This window comes from Carlito syrichta, unplaced genomic scaffold, assembly GCF_000164805.1.
Source record: "Carlito syrichta isolate Samal-C Ts95f unplaced genomic scaffold, Tarsius_syrichta-2.0.1 Scaffold204863, whole genome shotgun sequence".
Classification (NCBI taxonomy): domain Eukaryota; kingdom Metazoa; phylum Chordata; class Mammalia; order Primates; family Tarsiidae; genus Carlito; species Carlito syrichta.
Window position 1 is genome coordinate 59,649 of NW_007148959.1, and position 23,014 is coordinate 82,662.

General features: G+C 40.1%; 1 protein-coding gene across 1 annotated transcript in view; it reads right to left on the reverse strand.

The window, feature by feature from the left end:
• Positions 1-358: 358 nt before the first annotated feature.
• PARM1 (prostate androgen-regulated mucin-like protein 1) overlaps positions 359-23,014 on the reverse strand; it is a 40,425-nt gene continuing 17,769 nt past the window's right edge. The window contains exons 2-3 of the mRNA XM_008051600.1: positions 18,854-18,932; positions 359-552 (exon numbers count right to left, since the gene is read on the reverse strand). Of these exons, the coding sequence (XP_008049791.1) occupies positions 468-552; positions 18,854-18,932 (164 nt within the window). The 3' untranslated portion in view covers positions 359-467. The remainder of the gene's footprint in view (positions 553-18,853; positions 18,933-23,014) is intronic.

The window sequence follows — 23,014 nt, forward strand, 5'->3', positions numbered from 1 at the left end:
GGAATCTGAGATGCTCCTGCTCCCTCGCAAGCAGGGTAAAATCCTCCTAAGACTCATTTCCTTTCCCCTCATTGATATTTCATGTAATTTCCTAAATAGGAGTTTAAGAAATGCCACAAACAAAAGGTTCCCCTGAAAGTAACCCCTGACAAAGCAATGCAGTTCCTCTTCCTTGGTCCTTCTCAAAGTGGGTTCTGTGGCAGGGACAGAAGCCTCCACTATGGGGATTGTTGGCCCGTTTTTGCTGCAAGTCAGCCTCTACTCACCTTTAAACAATGGTTCTTTTTGTACCAGAAAGGGGAAGTTGTAGCAGTCAGAGGAGAGAGAGGGAAACAAAAACAACCATACCAACAAAACGGGGCTTAAGATTGTCGTTCAATGCATATCAGGTACTTGTTATTAATTCTACTAGATAAGCACTTATAAATAAAGAAAAGTTATTCCTCGTCCCAGGCCATGTTCCTTTGTTAGGAGTCATCATACAGAGGGTTGTTGTAGTTTCCCCAGGATCCGTAGTCGTGGTCGTCCAAAAGCCTTCCGTAGGAGGAATGCCTGGTAGAGAAGGAGAAGAGAGTTGTGTTTACTTGGAGACGTTACCTGTCTGAGGAGGGCCAAATGCCCTGCACTAAACTGGGGCTGGGGATGGGGGTGGGTGTGGGGAGAGTGGTTCATGGGGTCAATGAGAAGGAAAGACGGGATGCTCCCACTAGGATAACAGGCCTACCCTTGGTGGAAGCCCTGGTCTACCAAACACTCTGTCAGTGACCCCTGATCTTGCTGGGAACCCAGTGGCACCTTCTGTTGAGATCAGCTGGGTCCTTCTCTCTCTCCTGGATCTCCTGTGCTGGGGAAGGAAGAGGAGGCTCTATTTCCATGGCAATTACTCAAAAGGGAAGGGAAAGGGAAGCTTGCATTCCTAGTATTCTGTCTTAGGTGTTGGGCTTAATTTTCTCTGAAATAATAAAGACATGAGACAACTCTTGCTGCTGTCACCAACTCTCCTGACATTTATATTGTGGCATACTTTACACAGTGCTTCTCTATTCAGTTTTTTACTTGACTCTCAGAATAAGGCCATGGGGTAGGTATGTTTTATCCTGACTTCTCTTGCAATGGAGCTCAGAGATGTAAATTGAAGTGCCCAAAGTCATCCAACGGAGCTGTGAGTCAAATCCCCTGCCCCAAATCCAGTACTCAGAACTCAAATTCTGAGAGTCTGAACCTTAGTCCAATGGCAACATGGGTTAAGCTGAATTTGGTGGGTCATTCTAGAGGCCTGTCTCACAATTCATACTATTTCTGTCAGAAACTGAAGTCAAATTGTTAACACTCTTCTGTTTGAATGAATCCTCATCTAGGAGTAAAAGTTGAAATCATTACACTGGTTGGCAAAGTCCCGAGAGACCTGGCTCTTACTTTCTGCCACACATCGGTTCCTATTATGGACCCCTTGCTTCCTCTGCTACAGCCACACTGACCTCCTTCTCTTCACTCTTTTGCCTGGCCCACCCTAGCTTCAAGGACTTTGCATTGACCATTCCCTGGCTTGGAACCACTGCCCTTCAGATCGCTGCACAACTCATACCTTCATCTCCTTCAAGTCTTTGCTTAAATGTCACTGTCTCAGTGAGGCGTTCCTTTAAAAACTCTATTTAAATTTGCAACCCCAACTCCTAGCATGTCTGCTTAATTTTTCTTATAGGAATGTAACATACTCTACCTCTAACATACTCACCTTTTAACATACTCTATCATTTACTTTATTTTGTTATTATATTTCTTCCCTAACTAGACTATAAGCTCCAGGCAAGTATGGATTATTTGCCTGTTCTGTTTATTCTTGGTGTTAACTCCAGAACGTAGAAGAATATTTAGAACATAATAAGTCCTCAATAAATATTGGAGAACAAATAGTGATTGGAAAAAATGTATCCTGAGTTCTCCCCCAAAACCAATCTGTACACAAAGTAGGAGCTTCCTGGAAAGAGGGATGGTCATTTTAACAATAAAACTGACAGGATTAGAAGAACTCCACAAAGTGAGCATCTGGTGCTTCTGAGGTTCATGCTAGCCTGTGAATTATTATGTCTTACCACTGGAAATTATGTATGCTAGATATAGTTCAAAAAAGCATGCCCTTAATCTTTTTCTCAGCTAGATATGAAAATTAAGCAAAATGAAAATACAATTCAAGAAGTACAAAGAGCATCTGTCCTACTTATATCTGCTGCTAAAATAATTGCTATTGCTCTTTTGAAGCTTACTTACATCTGCCAGATATTTGCGAAGAGATGATTTTTGCAAAGAACTAGGCCCTGGCTGTGCTCGTTTCAAACTCTTAGCCTTCAAAATTCTGATTTATGTCCTGAAGGCTGACCCAGGTGACCCAATTCATATACCTAGGAACATGAAGATGCCCTGCAATTTACTTTGATTTCCCTGGAGGACCACATTCATTTCTGTGGGCATGGGAAGGAAAGAAATTACAGATAGCCATCCAGAAACACTGCTGCATTTTTTATCTATTGAAATTAGAAAGGGAGTTTTGCTAAACGCAAGTCACACGCTATCTATGGCCAACACTTTCCCCAAAGGTAAAACCTCCAGTTCCAATCAGACTTAGAAGGATAGATGAAGAGTGGAAGCTCCAGGATGAGCAGGTAGAAACTGGTGATTATGGCATTGGACCTAGCCTACGTTTCAGCACGACTTTCTGTTGTACACCTGGCAAACAGTGACCTAATAAATGTGTTCTTTCATTGGGAGGGTGCTCTGGCTTGACCTTTGCATGGCAATTGAGCTCCTCACAGCAATTTTATCTTTATCATGTAATTTTACTCCCATAAAATGTCAGTTTGTTCAATAAATGTATGACCTTTAGTAAGCATTTATAACCCCCTATTTCTTCATCTATAAAATGGAGAAAATTTAAAAGCATTTATGTTAGGGTTGTTAGGAGGATTAAATGAGGTAACACATAGAAAAGGCCTGACACACAGTAAATGTGCAGTGAATGTTATACAAGCACGTGAGAAACCTGCAAATAGTAAAAAATGGGGTGGAGTGCAAAGTGAACCACCCTCCTCTCAGGAATTCCTGAAACTACCTCCCAATCATAGTTATAAAACCAGTTTCTTATGTTATTGTGACAGTATTTGAATTTTTAAAAATTATTATTAAGCTGGAATGGGGTCAGAGGCAACATAGGGAAACTCTGTTTTTACCAAAAAGTTGTTAAAACTTAGCCGAATGTGGTGGCATGCACCTGTAGTCCCTGTTACTTGGGAGGTGAGGTGGAAGGATCACTTGAACCCAAGAGGAAGAGGCTGAGGCAGTGAGCTGTGATTGTGCCACTGCACTCCAGCCTGGGCAACAGAGTGAGATTCAGACTTGGGAGGAGGGGTGTGGGAGGGCAAAGACTGGTCTTTACTTTCATATTTCTTTGCCTCCCCTTTGGGAGGAATAGCGAGTTGTGCAAAATGCTAAATAAGAAGAGAGAGGCACATGAAATGGATAGACCAAAGCTGGGAAAGTGCTGACCCCATAGGGCTGATTTAATACATTAATGAACCTGAACAAGAAGAACCGGGTGTGCTGGGTTTCCAATCAGGTTGGGATAAACTTGGTACTGATGTAGACAGAGTAAGACAAATACATCTGTGTGTGTGTGTGTGTGTGTGTGAGAGAGAGATAAGGGGAGAATAATGAGTGAGCATGTTAAACCTTCTCTCTAGGTCAGAACTTCTTAAATCATGGCACATTTTGGATGGAAATAGGCAGATTTTCAGATTGGCATTTGCAGAGACTATGAGGTGAAACAAAACCAAAACCTCCCCCATCTGAGATGAAGAAGGCAGGACCAGAGGGATTTAGAGGACTTGTCAATGTTATTGAATGTTAGAGCTGCTGTCGAAACAAGGTCCTCGCCTTATAAGACAATAATGCTTCATCTGTTTTCAAACTGAAAAGCAATCATACAAATGGTGTTCTTGTCAAGTCAAGTAATTTTGTTTACTAAATTTCTTAATAGATGAACAACGGTCTGAAGTAGCTATGTTTTGAGTTTGCTGTACCTCGGCTTCTCCTAGATGGAAAATTTCTTGGGGGCAGACTATGTCCTACTTTTCTTCTAAGTACATGAACACCTAATATGTTTTTCTTGATGCAATGGTTATTTTATAAATATTTGATGAAAACTGCCTCCACCCAGTAGTATGTAAATAGTCTATATGGAGTTTGCTTGGTCATTACCAGCAGGGAATCGGATGGCCTGTGGCAACTCATTGTACAATACAACGGTGGCAAAGTAAAACAAATCTCATGAAAACTTTAACCATTAGCTACCATTTTGACTTTACTGATAGGAAGGGAAAAAAGAATTATGGTTAAACTCACATACAATAATGTGGTTTTAAAGCACTTAGCACAGGGATTATAATCCCTGTTAATCAATGGCACTGTGCTTATTATCAGTGTGGTTCTACTGTATTTTTTTTATGGTACTGTATTTAGCAAGAAAACTAAAACCTGAGGAGGCAAAATAAAGGATGACTTATTTTGAGCCCTTCCCTCATTACTCTCTTTTGATAGCAGCTTTGCTGTAATAGAAAGTGGCATTCCAGGCCGGGCTTGGTGGCTCAGCCTGTAATCCCAACACTTTGGGAGGCCGAGGTGAGTGGATTGCCTGAGCCGGTGGGTTCGAGATCCACCTGGGCAACTTGGAAAGACCTTGTCTCTACAATTAAAGAAAAAAAAATTAGCCAGGCATGGTAGCATGTGCCTGTAGTTCCTGCTACCTGGAAGGCTGAGGTGGAAGAATTGCTGGAGCCCAGCAGGTCGAGGCTATGGTGGCCAGGAGCATGCCACTGCACTCCAGTCTGGGTGACAGAGTGAGACTCCAACTCAAAACAAAACAAAACAACAACAAAAGAACCCAAGAAAGTGGCATTCCTCACTCTCTGCCTCCAATCAGTGATCCCTTGTTGGTGACAAATAGCAAGTATGGTGGTGACATTTGTGGTTTGAAGCCTTCTCCACCTGTTTTAAGATAACTATAGCATCATTACTTGATGGAACCCATTTGACTTTGAAAACGAGTGAAGTGTTTCCCTTTCTTTGTGTTGCAACAAAATACGTTTTAGAAAACACTTTCTCCTTTACAAGGGTGAGCCCCAGTTCTCCACCAAGTCTCCACCAAGTCACCTTGTTTTATGATTAGGCCCCCTGAAGTCCCTGCCTCTTGAGTCAAGCAAGTTTTGCCATTCAGCTGTCTGTGCTTATCATGTGCTAAGGATACAAAGAAATACAGAGGGGTGCAAAGATGATGAATACGTGGCTTAGTGCTAAAGAAAGCAGCTGAACTTGCAGTCCATTAACCATTAGTAATGAAGCCTTAGACTCTCATCATACATTTGCACAATCATTTGGTGTGGCTGTCACTGTCCCCCTTTTTTGTTTCCATTGGTGGTTCTTATTTTTCTGAGTGTCATCTCCCTGCCTGGTTCTTTCCATTTAACTATTGGAAACTTACCATCTATCAGGCCCTATTCTGGAAACTGGTGATACCTCAGTAAACTAAACAGATCAAAACTCTTGTCCTCAGGAAGCTTTCATTCTAGAGAGGAGAGATGCAATAAATATAATATAAATGAAAATATAGTGAATGTTACTGAGTTGATGGAAGAAACTAAAGCAAAGAAGGGGGGTCAGTAGTTCCCAATGGGCAGTGGAAATTGTAATTCTGAGTATGGTGACCAGGGAAGGTCTCACTAAGATATCATTTGAGCAGACCACAGAGAAGATGAGGGATGAGCCAGTGGATGTCTGAGATGTCCTCTACAGACAGAGAGGGCGGTAAGTACAAAGGCCCTGAGGCAGGAGCAAACAGTATGTCTGTGTGGTAGCTGCTGAACCATTGTTTTTAAAAATAAACTTTTCATATTGGAATTATTTTAGATTTATAGAAGTTGTAAAGACAGTACAAAGAATTCCCATATATCCTATCCTCAGCTTCCACTAATGTTAACATCTTACACAATTATGGAATATTTTTCAAAGCTAAGAAATTAATGTTGTGAGCCATAATTTTGAAGCTAAGAAAACTGTGACCACTATGGGTACATTTGTTTTACTCACCCACAGTTACCATAGCAAGTTAGTGGTTGAGTAACTTGCTATGGTAACTCGGAAATCCTATCCGCTCCATCTTGTTTCTACCAATGATGAAAACATTTTCAAACATTTATTTTCAAAATCCTCTTCCCAGAGTCTGGGTTTCTTTTAAAAAGCCGTTACTTTCAAACATATCTTTAAATAATTACCTTTACCTTGAAGACGCAGATCAAATTTATCTATTTTATTCTAAAAATTATCTGCCAGATACCATACTACTGGCAGACAATCATCACGTAAAAGGTCTACATCTGTTTATCTGTATGCTAGTTCAGTGTCATGAGTCAGCTAGTGAAAGTCTATGTGGTTTAACAAATTCCTATGGCTTCCCCTTCCCCAAACCTAGTTCTTCTTGGTTTGGAATAAAATAATATGACTGCTGCACCCCCAGACTTTCCTACCCTGAATCATTTACTCATCCAATAAATGTTTATAAAGCAACTATCAGACATCAGGTATTGTCAGGGGCTTTCTATAGTTCTAGTGGAGGAGATGGGCAGAGAACGCACTGATCCCAGCACAAGGAAACGTGTGGCACAAAGGAGGTAAGTGAGGTAGGGAACTCAGTATTGGGGGAGAGGGAAGGATTCTCAGGAGAGGTCTCTTTTGAGCTGGACAACTTGAAGTTAGCCAGATAACAAAGGGGTGAACCAAACACCTCATACAGAGGGGAGCGCATAAGCAAAGTTAGAGAGGAAATATATGTGAAACATATACATATGAAACAACAAGACAATATATCTGAAACACACATATATGAAACAATAGGGCAATACCTCTGAAATATATAAGAAACAACAGGAAATGTATCTGGAAATCAATACAGCCAAGGGTGTGTTTGGAGTGATAGGAGAAGAGGGTAAAGCAGGGTTACTCAAAGTGTGGTCCTGGGACCAGCGGTGTTGGCATCACATGAGAGCTAGTTAGAAATGCAAACTCATGGGCTTCACATGGAATCAAGATTCTATGAGAAAGAGACACAGGAAATTGTGTTTTTAATAAGCTCTATAATGGATTATTGTGCACATTAAGGTTTGAGAACCACTGAGGTAGAAAATCAAGTACACTAGACCTACAAAACTCCAAAAGCTGATCGGAAAAAGTCACTTGTGGATGCCAAACTAGAGAAAATCTTGGCCTTATGGCAGGCTGGGCCTGCTCTTTAAATCTAACAATAGCCAGAGGGAATTCAGTGGTATAAAATGCAATCACCAAAAGATATAAAGCAAAACAGGTGACTTCTAACAAGATGCCTTAAAAGACAGGCCCTGCTGTGTCTATAAATCAAGATTATATTTACTTTTGTGAAGGGGATGGCCCGTGCTGCCTGTCTGGGTCTGATCTACTAGTACACCTAATTATAGCTACTTCTACATCTTCTGTGCAGGAAGATTATCTTGTGGCTGAGCAGTTTTGAGCCAACTTAAGCAAAACAAAACCAACTTATCTCATTCTTCAATCATCACTAATTAAAGACACCCTTCCATAAGAGGCAGGCAGGGCCTTTGTTTTTTTTTTTTTTAATTTTAAAGATGTGGGGCACAATTCAGGGTTAGTTATACAAATGTTCATTATGCAGGTACCCTTGTTGATAAGGTGTGCCCCCCCAAGAGATTCCCACTACTGCCAATTCCACCACCCCCCCAACAGTTTCGGACTACTGCCAATCCTTTTCTTATAGTATTAGATAATTGTTCAAGGTTCACTTATGAGTGAGAACACGTGATACAGTTCTTTGTTTCTGTGAAAAATCACTCATTATTATAGACTCTAAGTCCATCTGAATTGCTGTGAAGTTCATCATTTTGTCCTTCTTTATGGCTGTGTATTATTCCATTGTGTATATGTATCCTATTTTTAAAATCTAGTCCTCTTTTGATGGATAGCATGGTTGGTTCCATATTTTTGCCATTGTGAATAATGGTGCAATAAATTTGCGTGTGCAGGTATCCTTTCCATAGAGTGATTTAGTTCCTCCGGGTATATTCCCAGTAGAGGGACTGTGGGGTTGTATGGGAGGTTGGCTTTTAGATCTTTTGGGAATTGCCACACTGTTTTCCACAGAGGTTGTACTAGTTTACACTCCCACCACCAGTGTAGAAGTGTTCCCTTTTCGCCACATCCTCTCCACTTCTGTTGTTTTTTGAATTATTGATGATAGCCATCCTGACTGGAGTTAGGTGGTATCTCAGTGTGGTTTTAATTTGCATTTCTTTGATGACTAGTGAGGCTGATCATTTTTTCATGTATCTGTTGGCTGCTCGTATGTCTTCTTTTGAGAAGTGTCTATTCATATCTTTTGCCCACTTTGTAATGGGGATGTTTGTTTTTTACTTTTCGGCACGTTTGAGTTCCTTGTAGATCCTAGATGTTAGGCCTTTGTCAGACTTACAGTTGGCAAATATTTTTTCCCAGGACTGCTCCCTGCTCTCTCAATGGTTTCTTTGGCTTTGCAAAAGCTTTTCAGTTTGATGAGGTCCCACTTGTCTATCTTATCTCTTATGGCCTGGACACATGGGGTTTTGATCAGGAATTGGTCGCCAGTTTCAATTTTCATAAGGGAGTCTCCTGCATTTTTTTAGGTTCTTGTAGTTTGAGGTTTTACTTTAGGTCTTTGATCCATTTAGAGTTGATTTTTGTGTATGCTGATAGGTAGGGGTCCTGTTTCTATCTTCTGCATGTGGTAAGCCAGTTTTTCCAGCACCATTTACTGAATAGGTTCTCTTCTCTCCAGCGGCTGATGGTAGAGGCTTTGCTAAAGATGAGTTGGTTGAGAAATTGATGTTTGCTTCTGAAATCTCTATCTTGTTCCATGGGTCTATATGCCTGTTCTTGCACCAATACCAGACAGTTTTGATTATTGTAGCTTTATAATAAAGCTTAAAGTCTGAAAGTGTGATGCCTCCCACTTTGTTTTTTTGACTGGGGATTGTTTTGGCGATTCGTGGTCATTAGTGTCTCCATATGCATTCCTGCATTGTTGTTTTCGGTCTAAGAAGAAAGCTGCTGGTAATTTAATGGGCAATGTGTTAAATCTGTAGATTGCCTTGGATAGGATGGACATCTTAACGATGTTGATTCTTCCAATCCATGAGCATGGGATATTTTTCCATTTGTTTGTGTCATCTTTTATTACTTTGAGTAGTGTTTTGTAGTTTTCTTTGTAAAGGTCTTTGACTTCTCTGGCTAGGAAAATGCCAAGGTATTTCATTTTTTGTGTGGCTACTGTGAATGGGTTTGCACTTTTTATTGGGGTTTCTGTTTGTTTATTGTTGTTGTATAGGAATGCAACTGACCCTGAGTCTTTGCCAAAGTCCTTTATCAGTGCAAGGAGGTTTTTGACAGATTCTCTTGGGTTTTTGAGGTATACAATCATGTTGTCTGCAAAAAGGGATAAATTAACTTCCTCTTTTCCTATTTGGATACCCCTGATTTCCTTCTCTTGTCTGACTACTCTAGCTAGGGCTTCCAATACTATGTTGAACAGGAGGGGTGAGAATGGTCATCCTTGTCTTGTACCAGTTTTCAGGGGCAATGGTTCCAATTTCTGTCTGTTTAGCAGTATGTTGGCTGTGAGTTTCTCGTAGATGGCTCTTACTATGTGGCGGTATGTTCCATCTATGCCTAGATGTTTGAGGATTTTTATCAAGAAAGGGTGCTGGATTTTATCAAAAGCTTTTTCCATGTCTAATGACATAATCATGTGGTTTTTGTCTTTACATCTGTTGATGTATTTAATTACGTTTACAGTCTTGCTGATGTTGAACCAGCCCTGCATCCCGGGGATGAAGTCTACTTGGTCTTGATGGGTGATGTGTTGTTGGATCCCACTTATTAGAATCTTGTTGAGAATTTTAGCATCTGTGTTCATCAAGGATATTGGCCTGTAGTTTTCTTTCTTTGTTGGGTCTTTACCCAGTTTGGGTATCAATGTGATGTTAGCTTCATAAAATGATTCTCAGCTGCCTGAAATAATTTCAGTAGGATTGGTTATCAGCTCCTTCTTTTATGTTTTGTAGAATTCTGCTGCATAGCCATCTGGTCCACGACTTTTTTTTTGTAGGCAACTTTCTTATGTCATAGCAGACTTCCTGGGTTGTTATTGGTCTATTATGGTCTATTTATGGTCTCAATTTCTTCTTGTTTCAACCTGGGGAGGTTGTGTGATATAAGAAAGTCCTCCATTTCATTTAGACTTTTGAGATTGTTTCCATACAGGTGTACATAGTAATCTCTGATAATGTTTTGTATTTCTTCAGGGTCAATTGTGACTTCATCTTTTGTATTTCTGATTGTGTTTATTAAACTTTTTCTCTCTTGATCAGTCTAGCTAGGGGGCCATCAATCTTGTTTATCTTTTCAAGAAACAACTTTTGGTTTCATTGATTTTTTTGTGTTATATTTTTTCCTCTGTGTCATGAATTTGGGCTTTTATTTTGTTGATCTGGATTCTTCTGCTAAACTTATGGTTTTGGTGGTTTTGCTTTGCCTTAGGTGATTTGTTAGGCTGTTAACTTATGATCTTTCCATTTTCTTCATGTGTGTTTGTAGAGATATGAATTCCCCTCTTAGGACTGATTTCACGGCATCCGAGAGATATTGGTAAGAAATTTCTTCCTTTTCATTTGTTACCAGGAATTTTTAAATCTCTGTTTTGAATTTTGTGTTGATTCAGGAGTTGTTTAGCATCCTGCTTTTTAGTGTCCATGTCTTTGTGGATTTGAGGGGAACTTTGCTGGTGCTGATATTTATTTTTATTCCATTGTGGTCTGAGAAGGTGCATGGCAGAATTCCAATTTTATGTAACTTGTTTATGCTTGACTTATGGCCAAGGCTGTGGTTGATCCTAGAGTATATTCCATGTGGTGATGAGCAGAATGTGGTTGTTGCGGGGAGTGTTCTGTAGGTATCATTTGGTCAAGTGTCATGTTGAGGTTCTGGATCTCCTTGTTGACTTTTTCTCTTTATGATATGTCTAGTGTTGTTAGTGGGGTGTTGATGTCCCCAGCTATGATAGTGTTAGAGCCAATGTCTTTTTTTAGTTTACCTGGAAGCTGCTTTATGAAAGTTGGTGCTCCTATGTTGGGTGAATATATGTTTAGGATGGATATTTCCTGTTGATGGATTGAAACTTTTATCATTATGTAGTGACCTTCCATATCTTTTTAAATTTTTGATAGCTTAAAGGGTATTTTATCTGATAATTAAATTGTGACTCCTGCTTTTTTTTTTTTGTTTCATTCACCTGAAATTTTTTTCCTATCCTCTTACTTTGAGTCTGTGAGTGTCCTTTCTGGTGAGGTGAGTCTCTTGGAGACAATATATTATAGCCTTATAATATATTTTATCCAATTTGCCATTCTATGTGTTTTCAGTGGTGCATTTAGTCCATTCACATTCAGACTAATTATTGAGATATGAGAGTTTATCTCTGTCATCAGGTTCATATGGAGTTTGTTATTGTTGCTGTGATTTGTTTGTTTATTTGTTTATTATCTTTCTTTTGATTTTTGGGTGGATTGATGTGTGTTTTCAATCTTTTTCTTGCACTCTTGTGAAGGGAGTTATCATTCTTTTTTTCCTTTCTTCTGTGTTTAATACTTCGCTAAGTGTTTCTTGTAAAGCTGGTCTAGAAGCAGTGTAAACTCTTAGGGATTGAATGTCTGGGATGAATATTTATTTTACATCACTAATGAAACTTAGTTTAGCTGGGTAGATATTTCTTGGTTGAAATTGTTTATCTTTGAGAACTTTGAAGATTGGGATCTAAGCTCTCCTACCCTGAAGTGTTTCTGTAGATAAGTCTGCGACTATTTTAATTGATCTTCCCCAGTAGGTAGTCTGACCTTTCTCTCTGGCTGCCCTTAGGATATTTTCTTTTATACCTACTTTGTGTAGGCAAATTACTATGTGTCTAGGAGTTGGTTTTCTTATTTGTTGTCTTGCAGGGGTTCTCTGAATCTCTTGTGTTTGAATGGTCGTATCACTGATGAGATGAGAGATGTTTTCTTAGATAATTTTATGGAATGTTTGTTCTAGTGTAGTCTCTGTCTCTCTACCTGCCTCAGGGATTCCAATTAATCCTAGATTCAGGCTCTTAAAATAATCGCTCATCTCTTTGAGGTTTTGTTCTGTCTTTTTAAGTTTCTTTTCTATGTTTTTAATGGTTTGAGTTAGTTCCATATTTTGGTCCTCAAGCTCTGAGATTCTTTCTTCTGTTTGGTTAATTCTGCTTTTCATGCTTATCAGTTTATTGTTTATTTCATTAACTGTATTCTTAATGCTGTTATCTCAGTTATCAATTCCTTCATTCTTTCCTCTTGTCTCTCCTCATTTATATTTATTCTCTCTATTAATATCTTGATATCTGGAATTGTGGTTTGAGATCAGTCATTCTCAGGATTCTTCATTGTTTGAGTTCCAGAGTCTGTATTCTCAGTGGCTGACCTCTCAGGGGTCTGTATGAGACTCATATTCTTCCTTTGGTTTTTCTTCATTTGTGTATGTTTTCCTCATCCATTTTTTACCTCTTTAATTCTGTTGTTCAATGATTTGGGGGTAGCTTTTATTTCTGTTTGCTCAATCTCCTATTCTTCCTTATATAGATCCTCTGGTTTAGTTCAATTCTGGGTCAGGTCTAGGGGTGGGGGCCTGTGCTTTTTCCAGTTTTGAGATTTAATTAAGGAGGGAGATGTGATTCAGAAGCTATCTGCAGATTCCAATATCTGCTGACAGGTGTGTGGGCCCCCTGGAAACCCTTTCCCACTGCTTTACAATCTGTTCATGCAGTGGAGGTGTCTGTTTACCCCCTGAAACCAAAATGAGATAAGAAAAGGGAAAAGAATGGTAAAAGCAGAGAGGATGGTGAAAGGGAGGTGGAGAGAGAGAAGAAAGGAGGAAACCAACAGGCATACCAACTGACGAATAAACAGAGACACAAACAAAGACAGAAAAAACAACAACAAAAAAACCAAAAACATATAGATAACCATATAAACAAACAAACAAAAGCCCTCTTGTTGGTGTACTATCCCTCAAAAATACCCATACATAAACAGAAAATCTAAAAAAAATGAAAGTAACAGAAACAAAGCAAGTACGAAAACGTAAACAAAAGCAGAAAGAAAGAGAAAAGAAAAAAATAGCTAAAACTAAAACAAAAACAAACAAGAAAAAAGAATTGCTGTCTGTCCATTTCTGTGACTGTGGGTTCCCTGCTGGCTTCCGCCTTAGGGAACTGCTCTGGTCTCCAGCCCCTCCCCTCCACTCTCAGCACTGACTGATTGGGTTGCTGTCAGCATGGGTCAGATGTCCCACCGACTACTGTGTTAGGAGGATGGATCATATCCAGATGCATGCTACTCGCTACTGCTACTATCAAGTCTCTGGTTCAGATCTGATGTGTCTGCGCCTGTTCTGGCATGGGGGCAGGGTGTCTGTCTTGTTGAGTCTGATGAGAAGATAGCTTCTGGGTTCCAAGATGGAGGCTGGGTGGAGCTGGGTGGGGCAATGCAAGTCTCTGCCTGGTCCGGGACTGAGAAGATGGTGCTTGTTGGCATTTTGTCACTGACATTGGAGTTTTATCTCAGATTTCCTCGACCTGCCACCTCCATGGATCCTCCTGCTTGTGCCCCATCTGCTACTGCAGGTGATGGCATGGGCTGGGTGCCAGGTGGTGAGGGGCAACTTTCTCTTCTGCCTCCTCTCAAGAGAGCCCTGAGAACGGCATATAATCCTGCACACGCAGGTCTCCAATCTCAGGGCGGTGGTGGGTTGCAGTCATCTCAGGTGGAAAGCCCCAGGTGCATGCATCCAAGTATCCCTTCAGACCAACTCTCACTCACCCACTCACACACACCCACTCATGAAGAGTCTTTAAAAGCACTCGTTTTTGTGAAGATTCTCACAGTCCTACCTATTCTGTCACCATCTTGCCCAGAATCTCCTGCTTTCTTTTAAAGTTGCAAACAAGGCCCGAATAAAGACTGCTCAGAGATTGTTTATATTTATTAATATGTAACGTGGATGCAACTGCACAGACATTTCAGTGTGGCACCATTGAAACTGCCAAAATGGAGCCTGGAAGCCTGTCATGTCTATACACAATTAGGAAGCCGAGCTGCTGTGCCATCTTCCTCTTCCCTCTCTCTTAAAGCTCTCATGCCTACTGAATGGAAATGGCAGGACAGAGGTCATTCTTCCAATCACACACTACTGTTGACAACTACCATTTTACCATGCATCTGCATGCTAAGCTCTGTTCTAACAACCACGGCAGTGACAGTAGCTAGCTCTTCCATCACCTTCCCCTCATACCAGGCACTGAATGTTTATATGCATCATAATTTAATCCTCACAATAGTCCTAAAGTGGGTATTTTTATTATTATTATTACAGTCCCATTTTACAAATGAAGAAACTGAGCACAGAGTGATTAAGAAACTTGCCCCGTAGTTTGTGTCCTTAGCCATCATGCTATGATTTCTCCAGGTACTCTGCACTCATGACCTAATTTCATCTTCAAAACAAACTTGAAAGCTACAGAGTATTAGTTTTATGTTTGCAGATTGGAGAAGTTGAGGATCTGGGAGATTATATTTGCCCAAGGCCACCTACATATTAAATAGAAGAGTCGGTATTGAACTTGACTGCAAAAGCTCATATTTCTCCCTCTGCACCTATGTTCAAAGCAGTGCATTTTTATAAGCCTCTTCCAAAAGTAGCTCGGGTTACAGAAAGATACGGTTCTCCATGTAGAGGACACTGTGACAAAACTAGGGGTCACGGATCCCTGGAGAATGGGAGTGTGAAAAACAGATGGCTGATGAGCTTGCAATGCCACTAGAGAAAATGAGGATTTGGGAAGAAAGGTGAAAGTACTAAGCCATAGTTAGCTTGCAAGTCTTGCTGTTTTTCTGGTTGTGAGGCTGCTTTTTCAAGCAGACTCTCTTCTTGCATTTATAGGGACATTGGCTGGGTCAGGGCTATAGCCTGTGGTTGTAGGCCAAAAGCTAATGGTTCCCTTATGAGTTGTGATTTTAGTCACTCGCTGCTCTAGCCAAGTGAGTTAAAAGACCACAGGACAACAGACCGCTTGTCATGTTATTGTTCTCAGAAATCTGGGATGATAGAAGCAGAGTAAGTTTCCAGCCAAAGCAAAGCCTGACTTTAGGTGCAAATATTCACACACATACACATCAATTGAGCCAGCTGTATTTTTGGTCAATAATTAGTGGGGCTTTCCAAGAATTGGCAAAATAACACTTGAAGAGGTTTTAGCATAGCCTTAAGATTCATAAAAGCTATTAATCTCCTTATGTTATCATTTTACCAAAATAATTAGTAGTGGAGCAGAAAGACTTTCCTTTGTTTTTAGGGGATTTCTAAAATCCCCTAAAGGTCTGATAAGTGTTTCCATTCTTAAGTTTATAGCACCAAAACTCAAGTAGCATAATAGATAAATAGCAACCCTAGATTTATATTATTGTGGACCTTTCTACATTTAGGAGAGACAGCCTATATGGGGGAGGGAAATAATTATTTATTCAGTTTAATCATTTACTTAATTTATCTGGTGTTCATAAGACCTGGGAGAAAATATAGTTTAAAATAAAATTTTAATCAGTACAGAACAAATTGCAATGGCCTACTAACAAAATTTTCCAAGCACAGTAAGTTCAGTGGTGGCAGAACTCATCACAGGTGTGACTCCAGTGCTTAGAAAAATTCCTGGCACACGCTGGTGCTCCATGACTATCTATGGAGGACTGTCTTCCTGCGGCTCCTTCCCACTTACCACTCTGATGGTGATGTTGGCAGTGCTATGTACTTGGGAAGAAGCATCCTTGAACACTCCCAACAATGCTGCAAGGTAGTTAATATTGCTGCCTTTATTTTACAGGTGGGGAATGAGGGTTAGTGATGCTCCGTAACACACCCAGGTCACAAAGTAGAAGAACTGGAATCCAAACTGGAAGTTTTCCTGTTCCTGGAGTCTGAATTCTTAATTACTATTCTAGACTGCCTGTAGCCACTGTTTGTTTGGAGATGGTAAACTTGAATCCTTTACTAAAGTCAAGAGGAAGAGTCCTTTAGGTCATGCCAACACCATTTTTGAGAAGTGTGTCGCAAGAAAGAAATGTTTCTATCTCACTCCAAACTCCAGGAAAGATGGTGTTTTCGGTGACAGACCTTCAGCAACTCATCATTGGTGATTCCAGAGTGACTCTAAAATTTATGTGTAAGTTTCTTTCTCAGAACCTATTTTTCAACAGACTCTTTGTTACAAAATAAAAATGAGGTTTCCAGAGTAGTTCATAAAAGCCAATTTAACTCATAATTAAAACACAGCATACCTGTTGCAATAAACTAGTAATTACACCAGATAGAAAAAGGTAGCATTAGTAAGATGTAATTTATAAAATTAGGTTTGGTGCTTAAGGAAATGCAGATTTAATAAAGAGAAACGTTTTTTAAAATCTGAAGGGAACTTCTGGATGCTTTTATAAAGCTTTTCATTAGACGTGGGTCGCACTGGTCCTTTAATTTCAATTTCTCTTCAAAACCTGGCTTTCCTGCTCTTTGTACCTTAGACACATGATATTACAAGGCGGTTTCCTACTTTATGCTATCATTATATTGATTTGGTGCACTTTTAGAACACTAGAATGAGGGAGATGCAAGAGGAGGAGGAGGGGAGAGCTCCCTGGTGGGCACTGGGCTAAGTGGTGATGAGAGGAACAGCAGAGCAGATGTGTGCAGGGAGATGAGAAATCATATCCTCAAGCTAGCAGGGCAGGAGGCAAAGAAGCAGGGCAGGAGGAAAAGACAGGGTGGGCACAGCCTCTTGAGGAAGAAACATGGTTGTGGAGAGGATGAGTCAGGAGTGTCCGTGTGTGCCACAGTGCCTGTGGCATTGTGTATTGTTTTTAAAATTTGTTTTTATAGAGATAGAATCTCGCTATGTTTTTCAGGCTGCTCTCAAACTGCTGGGCTCAAGCAGTCCTCCTGTCTTGGCCTCCCAAATTGCTGGAATTACAGGCATACGCATCTATGCCCAGGTGGGATTGCGTGTTCTTATGTTTTGTTGTTCACTTCAGTTTATCAAGCATCATCTTGGTGCCCAGCACCGGGTTCATGAATAAAGTCTGGTGCTAATGGAGCTTACGTTTTTGTGGGGAACACAGGCACTAAATTAGCTGCAAATATATATATATTATATACATATATACATATATATATATATGGACCCAAATCATAGACAATGATCAGAGCCAGGATGGATATAAGTAAGGCACAGAGAATCAATAATAGGGTCCCCAAACTGGAAGGGAAGCCTCATGGAGGAAGTAAGATGAGAATCCCGCCCCTTTGGGAGGCTGAGGTGAGTGAATTGACTGAGCCCGCGGGTTCAAGACCTGCCCGGCAACTTGGCGAGACCTCATCTCTACAATAAATCAAAATATTAGCCGGGCGTGGTAGCGCGAGCCTGTAATTCCAGCTGCTTGGAAGACTGAGGCGGAAGGATCGCCGGAGCCCAGCAGGTCGAGGCTGCGGTGGCTGGGAGTGGCCACTGCGCTCCAGTCTGGGCGACAGAGTGAGACTCCAACTCAAAATAAAAAAGAAAAAAGAAGAGAGTCTCATCATATGTTGCATAAGGAACACATCTCAGGGAGAGGGGTTTGCAAGAGCCATGCCCTGGGAAGGACGGAAAGAACCTGGTATGTCCTAAGAATGGGAGGAAGCCGGTGACTGGATCAGGTAAGAGATGTGATGACCCATAAGAGTGAGGCAGGGCAGGTCTATGAGGACTGCGGGAGCCACACTGAGCAGTTAATTCTCAGTGCAGAGGGAGTCACTGGGGCTTTTCAGGGCATAAGGACAGGACAGAGGAGCTTTCATAGAGACAGTCGGGCTGCTGGGAGGAGAATGTGTGGGTGGGCATGGGTGGTTATGCTCACCATGGCAGCCTGTGTCCTTCTGTCCCTTGTTACGGGCACTGCACAGATTGGCAAATATGACTGCCACTTGCCAGCTGGCATTTTACAGCTGGAAGGACACTCAGAAAGTGTGAGTAATGTGGTTTTGAGGCTGGGATCTCACAGAGAGATTGAAAACAAAAATGAGGTGACTTTCTATTTGACTACGTAGAGTAAAATCTCAGCTACCATCATTTTACTTCATGAGAGAAGAGATATTTTAAAACCCCAAGCCCCAGTTTTATAGAAAATGCTATACTTTCCTTATATTTTTTACATTTTGTATCAGAACGAGTGAAGCCTCATTAGCAGATGGAGTACAAGCCCGCAAATCAGTATTCAGAACATTAGTACTTAGGAACCGTTGATCTCACCCTTCTACTCATTAAACAGATGAGAAAACTTGAGGTTTAGGAGGTTTTCCCAGGGTGACGTGATGAATTGAGGGCAGAGAACCTGGCCTTCAATCTCCTGACTCCAGGTTAAATCTCTCTCCACTGCATCATCATGCTGTGTTTCTTTGGTTTTTCAGAGGTTCAGACAGTGCACCATCTCTTCCTGCCTAGAGTGGGCTATGATGGCCATTCACTTCCCTGAGGGCTAAGTACCTAGTAAGGAGCCAGCACTCAGCAAAACAGTTCTCAGTCTGGAGCCCCACAAGATGGGACCATTTTCTTTATCAAGGAGAGGAAGGTGTGTCTCACCTGATCTTTAGGTACGCTGCAACCCCAAACACCAACAACACCACGGCAATGACGGTCACAGTGATGGCGGCGATGCTGCCTGCAAAGGGGAAAGGCACAGAAATGAAGATCCAGGAGGGAATAAAATACCTTTGAAGTGCAGGGTACCCACCTTCTGCTTGCCCCCATCTTTTTTCTGAAAGAGAAAAAAGTCATTTACGTCAGATCATTCCACAAGTCAGAGCTAGAATAAAACTCAGGATCTTAATTCTGTTACCAAAATGCTTTTTATCGATGGGTGTGGTTGTTGACACCTGTGATCTCAGTACTTTGGGAGGCTGAGGCAGGAGGATCACTTGAGCCCAGGAGTTCGAGACCAGTCTGAGTAACATAGTGAGACCTTGTCTCTACAAAAATTAAAAAATTAGCCAGGTGTGGTGGCGTGCACCTGTAGTCCCAGCTACTAGGGAGACTGAGGTGGAAGGACTGCCTGCGCCTAGGAGGTTGAGGCTGCAGTGAGCCATGAGAGTGCCACTGCATTCCAACCTGGGTCATAGACTCTGACTAAAAAAAAAAAAAAAAAAGAAAAGAAAAATGCTTCTTATGCCAGGCAAAGTTGGGTAAATGGTCTGGGATTTAGAGAACAGTACTCAGTCATGTTTGATTGTCTTTTTAAGAATAATACTTACTCTCGTTAGAAATATGCCAAGGTATTTCATTTTTGTGTGTGGCTATTGTGAATGGGATTGTGTTTTTTATTTGGTTCTCTACAGAAAACAGTGTAGGGATTTCTAAAAGATCTAAAAATCGATCTTCCATATGACCCAGCAATGCCCCTTCTTGGAATAGACCCAGAAGAACACAAATCACTCTATGAAAAATATACCTGCTCATGCATGTTTATTGCAGCACTAGTCACAATAGCAAAAACATGGAACCAACCGTGCTGCCTATTGAAACTGGACTGGATAAAAAAAAAAGTGGTACATATACACAATGGAATATTATGCAGCCATAAAGGAAAACAAAATTATGAACTTCACAGCAACTTGGATGGATTTAGTCTATAATACTCAATGATTTATCACAGAAACAAAGAACTGAGTACCATATGTTCTCACTCGTAAGCAGACCCTGAGCATTTACCATAATACTATAAGAAAGGGAATGGCAGTAGTGGGACGCTACCAGGGAAGGGAAGTAGGGGAACATAACATCTATCAGGGTACCCAAACTTTACCTGCATGATGATCATTTATGTACCTAACCCTGAACTGTACCCCACATCTTTAAAACAAAAATAATAATTAAACAAAAAGAATAATACCAATGTGTTGTTTCTGCTACTGCTGTTTGCCGGGGTAGTGGATTTTAAATTTTTTGTTTTCTTATTTTCCTCTTTTACTACTTATAAAACATTGGGAAACAGGATGTTTTCTTCAAGGTCATTACAAAGTAATGTGATTGCTTTTTAATAAACTGGAACTACACAGCTATATCAGTAGTGCCCACTTCAAAGCGTCACATTGGTAGGAGATACATAATTTTAACGATGCTATAAAATCAAAGCATTTTTTAAACTCCTTTGTTGACCCAGTTTTCATTCTTGAATGGTAAATCTGATTTTATAAAGAATAAAGTCAAATTTGGTGTGTAAAATAAGGTCGAGTCTGATAGGTAACACTAGTTTTTTTATTTGTAGAAATAACCAGGTGCAATTATCAAATAACACGAATGTTTTATTTTGTAGTTTGAAATCTGGTTCCAAAAGCAACTATTAACATGCATTTTTAAAAAGCCTTTGAGCTTATGGCCTTGTAAGGACCATACTGTCTTCGAAACTACTTTGAAGCACAACACCCTTTTTGTGTGAGCTTTGGACTAATAATGTATATACTTCAGTTTTATTTTGCTTTAGAAATTGCAAGAATCAACTGGGCTCTTTGGCACCAAGATGGTATTAGGAACCCCATTCATTCTTTAAGGATATGGGGGAATTATTTACTAGTACTAGTACTTCAAGAAATGATTAGTATTCTTCTTATAAGCACACTGGAATGAGCATACAAAAATTAAAGTCTGAATATATGGATTCAAGTGTGGTTTAACCATTATTAACTATGTGACCATGAACTATTATTCACTTAGCTCTGCCAACCTTTATACTATTAACCTGCCCAGAGGCATAAAAATATTCTACCTATCTCACACGATTTTAAGGAGATTAAATGAGATGCCATGTGTGCCAATCTAAAGTACTACCTAAGTGTATGATCCTGGACCAATTCTCATCTCTCATGTACTAGGTCTCAAAAGTGATATATCTTTTTCACATTTTGGGGGATCTATTATTGTAGATTATTTCACCATCTCTTCTTTTATTTTTTTCTCATCTGGTATGAACAGCTTTTGTCTATTGTTCTTTTTATTTGCCCAGTCACTAAAAGAATTAGGACATAGCTAAGAAGCAAATCAGTCTACTTATTAATTCTTTAGTAACTTCCCAAAAGTTTTTGGTGAAATGAGGCTACATCAGATATCCATGCTCTGCTGGTTATAGTTTCTAAAAGAAAGTCAGAAAGAGACAAGAGCTTAATATGTCTACACAGACTGATCACACTTAGCCATTTCTGCGCTTGCATACTTTTGGAAACTCACAGATCCGCTTTTTTGTTCCTGAAATCCTTTTGAGCAAGATTAGTAATCAATATAATTCTCTTTCTCTTTTTACTATTATAAAGATAGAATTATGGCACTGAATGCTAAAATGTGCTGACTGAGTTAAGTAGAGAAAGTTCGAGGTCAGATCCCTTTATGGAAAACCTCCACTCCTACTTTGAAAGGTTGCTCTTAGCATCCTGGCCTCTAAACTATGTTGAAATTAGAACAATTCAAAGTTCACTGAAGCTTCATAATAGCCCTTTTAAGGGCTTGTGAAAAGAGAGTTGTAACCACAAGGGAAGGGGAGAGGGAGGGTGTTTTAAGATTCAAAAAGATACAATCATTGCAATTAGAAGCAGTTTAAAAACTGACTCTTTAATTTAATTTCTCCCTTGAAAAAAAAAGTGGATGAAAGAGAAGAAATATAGGTGATTTCCCAGTAAGAATCTTCTTTCTTGCCCCAGGATAGTTTAATATAGGAAACCGTAGGCTTGACCTTCTTCAAAGTTTCTTCTCTAAGTCTAAGAGTTGTGGCTTCTTCAACTCTATTTACAGAATTTATTTATATACCACCTCTTTCTAAAGATAAATCAGGCAGTTCCCCAAACTAAAGTGCAAGTACTGTTCTTGTTGTTTTTTTTTGTTGAGACTGCAAGTGATAGAGTGACCACTTCTTCTCCATGTGATGGGTGGCTGTCTAGCTCTCAGTGTAACCCCCATCTTCAAATGGGACCACCCTTCCCTGTCCACAAAAGGCATTAGTCTGTATGAACAGAGTTGGAATTAACAAGCCATTTTCCACCTGACGGGCCCTGGAGGGCAGCTGCAAAAGTGCACCTCTGTTAGTTGGTAGAGCCAAACACAAGGCCAAAAAGTACGAGACAAGATGGATGGTACTTGACTCTTTGAACCACCTTATTAACTATTCTGCCACCCTCTGGTTCTTCTCAGTGGGAGCTATCCATGGGAGCAAAAATTTCCAGAAGTGGAAGTCCTTTATCAAGCTTTGTGCCCAGGAGATTTGTGTCCGGAGCTTGCTCTCATCCCCACAGGAGCCGCTCCCTTCATAAGCCCCTGGCAACCTCAGTTTTGGGAAGTTCCACACCTGAGGGCATCACCCTTTGAGCACATGAGGAAAGTGCTGAGCCCACACTAACACAACTGTATAAGGTTACTGAAAATGCTTTATTTCAGCTTGTGAAAACAAATGTCACGTTCCCCTGATTTCTGTTTAAATTAAGATGGAATTCCCCTTCACTTTTTTTTTTTTTTTTTTTTTTTTTTTTTACAACCTTGGATAATTTTATTTTGAATACTGACATATTATATTGTGTGTTATAAATCCAGATTGTTCAGGGATATTTTCATGATATACAAATGACCAAATGGTACCAAAATAGCTGTTTGACTGAATCAGTCAAAACTCCACAAGTTTTTTTTTTTTTTCAAAATTTAATTAGTGTAAGCATGTTCCAATATTTCTTTTTTTTTTTTTTTTTTTTTTTTTTTTTTTTTTTTTTT